This window comes from Sciurus carolinensis, chromosome 12 (assembly GCF_902686445.1).
Source record: "Sciurus carolinensis chromosome 12, mSciCar1.2, whole genome shotgun sequence".
In the NCBI taxonomy this organism is placed as follows: domain Eukaryota; kingdom Metazoa; phylum Chordata; class Mammalia; order Rodentia; family Sciuridae; genus Sciurus; species Sciurus carolinensis.
In genome coordinates, this window is record NC_062224.1 from 48,464,117 (window position 1) to 48,476,861 (window position 12,745).

At 34.5% G+C, this 12,745-nt stretch overlaps 1 protein-coding gene across 4 annotated transcripts in view; it reads left to right on the plus strand.

Moving 5' to 3' along the window:
• Mpp7 (MAGUK p55 scaffold protein 7) overlaps nucleotides 1-12,745 on the plus strand; it is a 222,879-nt gene that overhangs the window by 154,892 nt on the left and 55,242 nt on the right. For all 4 annotated transcript variants that reach the window (XM_047520687.1, XM_047520689.1, XM_047520690.1 and 1 more), the window contains exons 6-8: nucleotides 3,035-3,166; nucleotides 9,343-9,424; nucleotides 9,967-10,052. In XM_047520687.1, the coding sequence (XP_047376643.1) occupies nucleotides 3,035-3,166; nucleotides 9,343-9,424; nucleotides 9,967-10,052 (300 nt within the window). The remainder of the gene's footprint in view (nucleotides 1-3,034; nucleotides 3,167-9,342; nucleotides 9,425-9,966; nucleotides 10,053-12,745) is intronic.

Below are 12,745 nucleotides of genomic sequence, written 5' to 3' on the forward strand. Positions count from 1 at the left end.
CAAAGTATTTCAACTATTTTCTAGTTTCCATTGTTTCTGCTGGTCAAACTTTTCTTTCCTTAATACTTTTTCTTTTCTTTTCTTTTTTTTTTCTTTTTCTTTTCTTTTTTCTTTTTTCTTTCTTTTCTTTTTTTTTTTTTTTGCCTTTGACATTCAGCAGTTTCATTATGATATTTCTCTGTGGATTTTTAAAAATTTTTTCCTGTTTTCTAGATCTCTTATTAATTCTGAGAAATGTGCAACCGTTATCTCTTAATATTTTATCATCTTGATGCTGTTCATTTTTCCCATTGAAGCAAACTCTTATTGGATACAAAAGCATTAATTGAGCTTATTAAAATTAGGATCCTTTATTGATTGAAAAATGCCTTTGAAAAAGTGAAAGCAAGCTACCAAATGAGAGAGTATGTGTAACTGACAGTGATCTTAGTCCAGTATATCGTAAAGAACTCTTACAAATCAATAAGAAAAAGATAGGTGCAATGTAAAAATGTGAAATGACCTTAAAGGGACATCTCACAAAATAATATATACACATACTTAATCAGTATAATAGGATTTTACCTTTTGCCTCATAAATTATTAGAAAATTGCAACCATGGAAGATGGTCCATTCTCAGAATTACCCAAATTTAAGTTAATAATGTAAAACATTGGGAGATGAAAATAATGTAAAATGTTGGGGATAAAAGTAGACTCATTGATGCTGTTAGTGGGAGTAAAATTGAAAAACTATCTACTAATGCTGAGTATACTTATAACCAGTGGCCTAGGCATTCCATTCTTAAATATACTTAGCCAAAATTATTTATCTGTGCATCAAAAGACGTGAAATATTTACAGGAACATTATTTGTAATTGTCAGGAACTGAAACAAACTATATGTCCCTTGAAGGTATAATGGTAAAGAACTGAAATATTCATGTGTTAGAATACTATTTATATGAAAAATGACAACTACCACCAGTAACAGCATGAACATTACTTAATATTAGTGAAGAAAGGAATCCACTCTTTTTAACCTTTATTTCTTTAATTTTCTTATGTGGTACTGAGGATTGAACCCAGTGCCTCACATGTGCTAGGCAAGCACTCTACCACTGAGCCACAACTTCAGCCCCATGAATCCACTCTTATAATTCTGTTTATATAATTTTCAAATAGAGGCACCCTTTGGGGAGTAGAACCAGCATGATGACTAGTAAAATGCTTAGGTGGGGGCTTCTGGGGTTCAGTTTGTTTCTTTTGGTGGGATGGTTATGTGGGCATATTCATTTTTTTAAATTCATCATCCTGTGAATTTACAAGCTTTACTTTCTGTGTAATGTTGGTACTCTATATCCATGTGTTCCACATCTCAGATTCAACCAACCACAGGTTGAAAATATTTGAAAGAAAAAAATTGCATCTATATTGCATAGATATAGACCTTTGTTTTTTTTGTCAATTTCCCCTAAAAAATGCAGTATAATAACCATTTACATGACTTCTACATTGTACTAGGTAATATACATAATCTAGAGATGACTTCAAATGTATGGGAGGCTATGCTTAGATTAAATGCAGATACTGCACCATTTTATGTAAGGGACTTGAACATTAGAGGATTTTGTATCTGAGGGAGTCCTGGCACCAATCTCCTGTGAATACTAAGGCTGACTATGTATGTTAGAGTCATTAAAAAAAGATACCATTTTTATTACCTTAAAGCTTCTGTTTCAGTATATAGCCACAATTAAACATATAACCATAAAATAACCTATGCAATTATAAGTTGTGAACACTTATGAAGGCAAAGAATAAGGTACTGAAATGAAATGGAGGGAACTATTTTTATATTGAATATTTGGCCATACTTCTATGAGAAAAAATTATTTGAGGAAAAAAAATGGTGTAAGACAAGGTTGGAAAGGCATACAAGACTTTCAGAAGATGTCAGCGTTCTGTCTTCCAAGATCTGTGAGTGGGCTTAGAAGGGTTAAATTTCGGAATAATCAGTCTTGCTACTATGTGGTTTATGGATATGAAAATGGGTCAGAGGTGAATGCAGCCAGACCTTTTAGAGGCTATTACAGTACTCCAAACCGAAAATGATAGCATTGATTATGTAGACTGGGGGTAGCCAGTGTTTTAGGTAAGAAATTATCTGTTCCAGCTACTAGATTTAGCCATTATACCATGAAAGCAACCATAATTACATAAATGAATAAGCATGACTGTGTTCTAATAAAACTTTATTCACAAAAATAAGCAGTGTTTTACCAATCTCTGATCTAGAGAGAAGAGAATAAATTTTAGCTATATTTAGGGAGTGGATTTAATAGGGTATGGATGGGATATTAGGAATATAAGCAAGGGGAGAGATTTCAAGAATGATCGCCAGACTTCCAACTTGAATAATTTATAGTCAGTTGTGCTGTTGATTAGGGGACAAGTTAATTGAAAGTCTAAAACCCACTCATCTAAAATAGTAGTGGCATTCAAGGTTCCAGTGTTTTTTTCATCTTTGATCCATAATGACAACATATTAGTGCATTGTGGAGTTTTGTCTCCATACTAATCATGGCTAAGAATACTTTTTATTCTTCTGTACACACTTGTTACCCAAAAAAATTAAAGTGAGAAAACAGAAGAATCACATTTTGCCAATAGGAGGAAAAGTAGTAAAAAGGAAAAAAAAAAAAAGATATAGTTTTCTTAGATTCCTTCTGACTCATTGTGTATCTGTAGCCTCATTTTCTGCCTTCATACACCCACTCCTCTTTTGCTTCCAGTTGCCATCTTTGTAAGGATAAACCAGCAATAGCCAGGCTAGAGGAAGGTACATGCTGATTCTTGTCCTGCATTAATGACCTGGGGATGGAGGTGCAGCTAGGTAGCACTTACCATCCCTGTTGGGGAAAGACCCCTTTCAAGAAGTTGTTTTCTTGTCACCATGTCAAAATCATAACACTGTTTCAATGTTCTTTACAGTTTGAAGTGTTCGCACTTTTGTGTTTGATTAATGCTTTTTACCAACCTCTGAAATTTACAGGCTTTGCTCTCTGTACATGATACGGTGGCTCAAAAGAATTACGATCCTGTACTGCCTCCTATGCCTGATGATATTGACGATGAGGAAGACTCCGTAAAAATAATTCGTCTGGTGAAGAATAGAGAACCACTGGTGAGTTAGGCCTACATTTTGCATTCAGACACAGATGAATATCGTGGTAAAGGCAAATTGAATGGGTACATACCATTTTTTTCTTTCCTTAAAATGAGCTCACCTTGTGACCTCAAGCTTTAAAATATATGGAACATTGTGTTTTAAAGAATATGATTTAGAAAAATGAAAATGAAGCCAAATAAAATGACAGGCATTCTGTTGGTTATTAATAAAAGTAATTTTGAAAATATGAGCTACTGGCATTTATAAAACAAAGCATAACATGTACCAAGTATGGCTGATTTGAGATGAAATGTTGCAATTTAAAAAAATATTGTTTTGGGCTCTTCTGGAAAGCTGATTTATTTTAAGGCAATGAAGAGTATTTAATTGGGTGCCTGATATTTCAAAATGTAAATATGACCATTTGTTTTAGCCCCAAAATTTATACAGTGTTCAGTTATAGCAAGGGATCTGTAGCAATTGAAAGGATCCCTTTCCCCCCAAAGATGTCATGTCCTAATCCCCAGTGCCTGTGAATATGATACCTTACGTGAACTTTTCATGGTTAAGGGTCTTGAAATGTGGAGATTATCTCAGATTGTGACCCCGTGGGATCACATGGGCTTTTAGGAATGTCAAAGAGGAAAGCTGCAGAGTACTGTATTCCTTGATTTTTAGCTCTGTAAGACATATTTGACTTTCTGACCTCCAAAACCATAAGATAATGAATTTGGGTTGTTTTAAGCCCACCAAATTTGTGGTCATTTGTTATAGCAGCAGTTGTAAACAGTACAGTGCCAATTCATGTTTTTGTGAAACTATTTTTGAAAAAAAAATAATTATATATTCTAGCAGTTGATTTTAAATATATAGTGACCCATTTATTCTAATTAATACATTTTTTTGTTCTTAAAGCAAGTAACAGTTGATAGTATAACAGTTGCTGAAACTGTATCAAGTACATTACATATATTTAATGTTCAGAGTTGGTATGATCTTTTATTTTTGTAGTCTATAAAACTGATATTCAAGGTAGTGAATCGGCTTAGTAGAACTAAGGATGTAAATTTTATTTTTGCCGGGTATGGTGTTCCATGACTAAATCCCACTGACTCAAAGAGGCTGAGGCAGGAGGATTGTGAGTTCAAAGATAGCCGCAGCAACTTAGTGAGGCCCTAAGCAACTCAGTGAGACCCTGTCTCTAAATAAAATTTTAAAAATAAAGGGGGTGCTGGGGATGTACTTAGTGGTTAAGTGCCCCTGGGTTCAATCATCAGTACCTAAAAAATAAAGAATAAATATATTGTACTCTTTGTCTTCAAATACTAGTTTTTTTCTTCTATATTATGTTGTCTTTATATTCTTTCTGATAAGTTTTTATCTTGTTTTATTTGAGAGCAATGTAGATATATTGATAAATGTATTGGATTCTCTAACCTGAAAAATTTGACAGATGAGTTCTTATATTATATAAGGATTATTTAATTCTCGAAGCTCAATTTTAGGTATCCTAGGCCTTTCTGTATTTCCATTTAAGGTTGTTTAATTTTATAATTTACATGCTTTTCATCCATGATAACAACTCTGTAATGGCAACTTAAATGCCTCTTGATTTATATTATGGTCATATGCTTAGTAAGAATTCATAATATTTGTGCTGGGTACAAAGAAAACTGTTTCAGGGCCCTGTCACCACAAAGTTACTATTTCTTGGTAGATGCTGCATATCTACCAATAGGAAGTTTTTTGGTTTTGACAAATTCAGCCTCTTAGTAATTGAAAGACTGACCCTGTTGACAAGTTCAGTAACTCATTAGTAATAATTTCTTTGACCAGTCATAGTTTACCCAGGGACAGTAGTTTTTGGTGTGGTGATTTGGTGAGCTGACATTGTAGGCAGTCATCAGCAACATTTATGTTGTCTCCTGACCCTTCAGACTTCTCAAAAGTTTTAGTTGAGCCTACTATAACTTCTGTCAAATATAAAAAGAAATCAAGTGAAGGTATAAAATAATCTAAAGTTGTGTAGTGATTGATTGTTACTGAGCATATTATTACATCCTTTGACCTAAGAAGCAGTTAAGAACTGAAATAGACTTTAATGAGAGTTGGCAATTAATTCTTTATCTGTTGGCCCTTTTTTCTTGCAGTTTATGTAATACAATATGGTTAAGATGATATAACTAGATACTGGCAAAAGCGACATAAAAGTTGGACTTGAGATGTCCAGGGACATCTTTGAATGAAGAGGACAACAGGAGAGGGAAGTCAGAAAGTAGCACAGCAGGTTTTTATTTAGGAGGCTAGGAGTTCTGGGCATTCAGCTAACAAGAACTGGAGGCAATGCAGGGGATGAAAATAATGAATTTCTTTAAAGATTACTTCCAGTGATAAGTTGTTGAAAAAAATAAATATTTTTCTTAAGTGTGAAGTTTATTCCAGGGATAGGCATTTCTCAGAATTGTTCATAGTGTATCATGGTATACCTCAGCAACTTTGTAATATGCTTCATTAATAGTGTTTTTCTATCTCCCCCTGGATTTGGAGGTATTTAAAAATGATAGTTCTATTTCATCTCATTCATAATTCCCATTGTGCCTTTTTACACATCCTTATATGAGTTTATAAAATTTTTTCTCCAATTTCAGTTAGTTATTTAAAAGTAAATTAGTATAAGATCCTTCCCCCCAAATATATGTAAGTAGCTTCTCTAAACTTTCAGTTTAGTATTCTATATTTAATGTAATTTAAAGTTATTTTAAGTACTTTTACATTTCTTTACTTTAAAAATTTTAGTTGGTGATGCTGTCTTCCAAGTCAGCCTCAATTTGATTGCATGTTTCATGTTTGTTGGGTGTTCCTTTAAAAAAAGTATTAAGATTTTAAATGTCATTTTCACATGAGAATATGAAATCAAGTGAGGAGAATTAATTGTCTTGAATTTTGTTCTCATCCAAATATACACCTAACATATCATCTTTAGTTTGACAATTGTTGTAAAAATAAAATAAGACTATTGGGTGAACAATTTTTTTTTTTTTTTTTTTTTAATACAGGGGATTGAAACCAGGGTGCTTTACCAATGAGCCACATCCCCAGCCCATTTTATTTGTTATTTCGAGATGGGGTCTCTCTAAGTTGCTTAGGGCCTCCGTAAGTTGCTGAGGCTGGCTTCAAACTTGTGATTCTCCTGCCTCAGCCTCCTGAGCTGCTAAGATCACAGCTATGTGCTACAGTGCCCAGCTACAAATTTAAATTTTAAAAAATGTAATAACCAAAAAATTCGAAAGTATTTATTTTCAATATTAGTTGTCAAATTATATTTGTCAGTTTGGGGAGAGATGGTTATTAGAAGAGCCACGAGACTGCAAAGTTGACAACAATAAACTCCATAGCAGGTTAAGAGTCAAAGGCATCTTCAGGAGAAGGAATTCTAGTAATAAGAATCAAAAGTAGGTGTCCTCACAATCGTGTGCAAAGCACTGAATAATCTGGCTCCTTGCTTCCATCTGATGCTGCTCTTCCTGTTTTTCCTCTAGCCGAACTCTTTTCTCTTCCTTGTACATTCCATTCATAGGTTCTCCTTAGCACCTTTGAACCGGCCTTACTCCTCTGGCTAACACCCTCACTTCTTCCTAGTCTTTCTTTACTCAGTTCAATGAGGCCTGCGTCTTTTCACTGTTTTCCCTCTACCTGCCCTGGCATCCTGATCTTTCTTACTCTGCTCTGTTTCCTTCTGCTTCTGCAGTGCTTACTACCTTCTAACACAATATATAATATATCTAGAGTATTTCATCTCTTTGTATTTTTTCTGTGTCCTTTTTGATTTGTTCACCAACATACTGCAAATCCTTAGAACACTGTCTGGTACACAGTTCTTGGTTAACGTTTGTTGACTTCATTGACGAAATCAGAGAGAACCAGCATTAAGCACAAAAAATGGGATGACTCTACACTAAGAAACAGCACAATTCATAGGATGGAGAGAGAGAGAATCACTGTGGTTATCCAGTTGTATTTTACAAAATATCCCCAAATGTGTGGCTACTAACATATGTCTCACAGTTTTGAGGGTTAGTAGGCTTAGCTGGGAAGTTCTCAGTTGAAGTCCCCTTGTATATACCATCTGATGGTGGCTGAAGTTGAAATCATCTGAGGGTTCCTTCATTCACATGATTGATGCCTAGACTGGGAGCTGAAAAATTGGGGACTGGCCCAGCATCTTTTTCTCTTAAGTGGCATCTCTATTTCACTAGTTTTGGCTTCCTCATAGCATGGCGGTGGTTATGATTTCTTACAAGGCAGCTGAATTCCCATAAAGCAGGTGTTTCAAGAGGCCCAGGTGATAGCTGAAAGTCTTGTCATAGCCTTAGAAGCCTCAAAACCATGTTCCGTATTTTACATGGGAATGTCACGTGCACATACAAGAGGGGAAGAAATTAATCATGTCCACTTTAAAGACAAGCTACCATAAATGTTGTCAACTCATGAACTTGCAGGCAAAATGAGCTATCGGCAAAGTTCATGGAAAGAATTAGGAAAAGCAACAATGAATGATAATTAAGAATATCTGGTCAGATTGCCTTAGAGTCCTGTTCACCTCATACTAGTTATTTGATGTTAAATGAATTATAACCATTTGGGATTTGATTTCTCATCAATAAAATTGAAACTTAGATTACTAAACTCTTCTATAATTTAGCCGACTTTGGTGGGAATATTTGAGACACATTCTTAAGGAATAAATGTTGATCTAATTAATTAGTTGTAATAACCATAGACATTGCCAGTCATTATGGCCAAGAGTTAACTATTTAAATTAAAGCAGAAAATACAAGTAGTAGGTGGGTCTCAGTTTATGACAATGGAGAGATGCTCATTCAAGTACTTGACCTTGACTGCATGTATAGGTGGGAAAAAACAGCACATTCTATCACTTAAATTTTGATTTTTATTGTTAGATATATACCTGGTAGTTGCCACATTTTATATATGGAAACTATTATTACAAACAGATTGGTTCTATTTACATATCTATTCTTCAATGAAATTCATGTGCTTATTTGACAAACTTGAGAAAAGTTGCACTTCCTCAGGAAGAATTCTTCCACCACTTCAGGTCCACCTTTTCAACATCTGATGCAGCCTAGGATAGCTTTTCTAAACTAATGCCAGTTTCTTGGGAGGAAAGTGATGCAAAGGCTTTCAAAGTAACCATTCATGTCTGATATTCTTACAAAGCAGCATTTGGTTAATTTTTCTCTTTTTGAGATTTTCTTAATATTGTGACCAAGTGTTTTTTCTGTTTATACTACGTACAGTCTGAGTTGATTAAAACAGATCTGTCACCGGGCATGGTGGTGTATCCCTCTAATCCTGGAGGCTCAGGAGGCTGAGGCAGGAGGATCAAAGTTCAAAACCAACCTTAGCAACCTAGCAAGGCCCCAAGCAACTTAGTGAGACCCTGTCTCTAAATAAAAACTAAAAAGGGCTGGTGATGAGGTTCAATGGTTAAGCGACCCTTGGGTCGCTTCATTTACCTTAGCAATAGCAATAACTAATCTCCAGGGTTTATCTTTTTTATTTTTTCTTTTTCTTGAACATATTCATGAAGCTTCTTTACTATCACAGCTTAGTGTAACAGAAGGATCATTAAAGTCTGATAACCTGGGACTTACTGTTTTTTTCCTTCCAGAAGGTGCTGGGGATCCATACCCAAACCTTGCCTAAGCTCAGCAAATGTTCTGCCAGAGTGTACACTCAAATGACCTCTTTAACTCATTGTCTGATGTCTTGCCTGTTGACATAATCATCAGCATTCCATCTTCATTAAGGGGTATTATAAGGATAAAATGAAGTGAGAAAGTGCTTTTAAAAAATAAAACAACATTCAAATGCAAAGTGTTTAATAGAAAGAAAATTTCTTTCCTTAGTTTTGAAGAGATTAAGGAGTTTAAAAAATCTTCAAATTGTGCTGAAATACTTAGGTACTACATAGGTAGAACTTTCTGTACCTTGTAAGGAGTGTTTTGGGACAGATGGTATGATGTCTCTTCCTCCTGCCTCATTTCCATTCTTTTAATATTTTTTTGTAGTTGTTTTCACTTTTTCCGGATGAATGTCGTTATTTCTGTCTCCCTGTCTACCACCCAGTGCACATATTTTCCCACAATTTATTATTTTTTTTAAAGGGAGCTACCATTAAGAAGGACGAGCAGACTGGGGCAATTGTTGTGGCTAGAATCATGAGAGGAGGAGCTGCAGATAGAAGTGGTGAGAGTTTAAATGTTCATTGAATATAGACAAATCATGTTGTGTTTCCTAACATTCCAGTAAATAACTTAAAAGATAGCAGTCTTTTGCTGTAATACAACAAAACAAGTAATAAAACAGTTTTATTTGTGTTGAAATGTGGAAAGCTCCATAAATAAATGATAAATTTCACTCTGTGGCCTTAATGTACACAGACTTTCAAGTTATTTTAAGACCCATTGTAGTATTTCTCACTTGCAAAATACCATTAAGAGCATGCAGCGTTTTAAATAAATAAAAATTATTTTATGAGATATCAGTAATGTTTGTTTCTAGACAAAGACCAAGATACTGTTAACATTTTTGCTGTCATTATTATGTTGTGTTCTCTGACTCATTGTAATAGAGAGGCACCAAATCAGAAACCTGAGAGATGTAAAGATCTCCTTCCCAATCTTAAAATGTACTAAAGGAGCTAATGATGCTTTAGTTATGGAAACAATTGAAAATTAGTTTCTTTTGTGGGTTACATTTCCAATTCATCACATTTTATATTTTGTCAGGTCTTATTCATGTTGGTGATGAACTTAGGGAAGTGAATGGAATACCAGTCGAGGATAAACGACCTGAGGAAATAATACAGATTTTGGTAAGCTGTAAATTTATTTTAAAATTACAGTGAAAATCAAATTTAATCACTAAATTTCAGGTTTTTCAGATATAGTTTGAAATGTATGGGATTTGGATTTAGTAGTCCAGGATTCAAATGCCAGCTCTCACCCTTTAATCCCTGTGTATCTTTGGAAAATACCTTAATTTATTTGTGTCTCAGTATTTTCATTTACAAAATGAAAATGGGCAGAGGTAAGTGTCTCACTGTCATGTTTTAAGGGTTAAATGAGGTAATGTATATAAGGAATTTAGGGACAGGACACTGTCTCTCCCCAAATAAGTATGCAGTCAATCTGTGGTATCTATACTGCTGGAGGGGATGCACTGGTTTTTGTCCTCCTCTTGAGACATAGCCATCCTACAGGCTGTGAATTCTAGGTATGCAAGTAGTGAAACTAAAAGTCTCATGAAAACCAAAACTTGAAGGAAATTATTTTAGGCCTGCACAGTATTGATTCTTAAGTTTGAAGAAACTCCATAAAGAAATGACAAATATGAAGGATATATGCTTAACTTGATTTGAACATTACACAAATACATACATGTATTGAAGTATCACATGGTACCCATAAATAAGTATGACCTTTATTTTTATGTATCAGTTGAGAAAATAAATTTAAATTTAAAAAAGGGGGGAATTATATAGGAACATGTAGAAATAATGACAGAATACATGAGAAGACCTCAAAGGGAGATTGTTGTTTCAGCCAGGAAAATTCTAAAGAGACACATGCCTCATTCATCTATTCCCTCGTTCATCTCCTTACTTGTACAGTGAGTTTGATCACACCCCAGGACAAGGAGCTGGGCCTGAACCATCACCTTCACGGTGGGGCAGAGGAAGAGAGGAGGGGAGTGTGGGGGAAGAAAGCATGTTTAAATCAGTGGGAAATCATTTTATAAAATCATTTAAAAAATAGATTAATTGATGATTCAGTTAGAAAAAATAAGGACAGTCCCTACTACACAGCACACACTAAAATAAATTCCCAACAAGTCGAATATTTAGATGCCAAGCATCACAAAAATTACACAAAAAAATTCATGCAATTTTTATAATTGTAAGGTACAGAAAGACTTTTTAACCTGGATGGATGTAAATAGGAAAATTACAGCTGTTTCTACTGAACTCAAAACTTTACAGAAAAAAGATACCATATATAAACTTAAAAGGCAAGTGAGATTATAGGGAAGTATTTGCAATATATATTATAAAAGGATCATATTTTAATATGCATTGAAATTATAAAATTCCTTAAGAAAATATTATAAAAATCAGGAATATTTATATGTATGATTTATCAAAAAAAAAAAAAAAACCCACAATGTTTGAAAAACTTTGATTTCTTTGGACTTAAAAGCTTACTAATGCACAGAGTTGACCAGAGTATGGGGAAATAGATGTTTATGTACTTCTGGGATATGGGGTGAGTCAACAGGGCTTTTGAGGTGGCCTTTTAAAAATACCAAAATTTTAAATGTACATACCCTTTAATCAAGAGATTCAACTGTTAGAAATTAATCCTAAAGAAATAACTTGGCAAATGTGTGAAAACAAAATTTTTAAAATGTTTAAAATGTTGGAAACTTTCAAGAAGATTGCATTCATCCAGGTGATGGCTTATGGAGGAGTAATCACAACAGCTGATAGACCTATAGGACGTAAAAATAATAGTAATAATAATAATTGCTAACAGTAATTGATCCCTTAATAAATGACACCCTTTTGAAAGCTTTACTCCATTTTAAAAGACATACATAAGCCAGGAGTGGTGGCGAATGCCTGTGATCCCAGCCACTTGGGAGACTGAAGCAGGAGAATCACAAGTTTGAGGGCAGCCTCAGCTACTTAGCCGGGCCCTAAGAAATTTAGTGAGACTCTGTCTCAAAAAATGAAAAGGGCTGGGGATGTGGCTCAGTGGTTAAGCACCCCTGGGTGCAATTTCTGGTACCGAAACAAATAAACAAATAAATAATACACATAAAACTGGAGAAGTATGAATGGATTATAGAAAAGGTTTTGCTTTCTCTTTACCTATGTAATTCAGTATTAGACTGAATTCTTAGTAAGATTTGTGAACTCGTTTTATGAAAAGTAAAAATATTACCATTTCAAAATAAATCACTCCTTTATAAATTATTATTTACTGTGTTGGGCTGAAACTGCCTCCTTTATAGCTTGATAGAGCTAACTCTGTGACATTTTCCAACCCAACTTTCAGAAACTGCCAGTGAGTTGAAATTGGCTAAGGTGGGAGCATTTATACCATGGAAACTAGCAGACACCACTTATCAGCCCTACCCCTTTTCGTGGAGTCTTGATTTACCAGCACATCACTGATAGTTGCATGGAGATGTCTTCCTCCTCTCTTTTCTCCCTTTTCACCTTCTTTCCTTTCTGTCTGCCTGTCTCATTTTCCTATTCCTTTCTTCTCTCCCTTTCTCCCCTCTTCATCTCTTTTAAATATGTGCCCCATGTATTTAGTGCTTTTATGGAGCTTAAAATTAAGCAAGAGTAACAGATTTTAAGAAATAATTGCATAAATAATAATGGCTACGATCAATGCTAAAAAGAGACAAAAAGAGAATATGAGAGTGTATTTAAAGAGGAGGCCTACCCTTGTCTGAGTCAGCAAAAATTGGTGCTTGTTTTGATTAAATTTATAATAG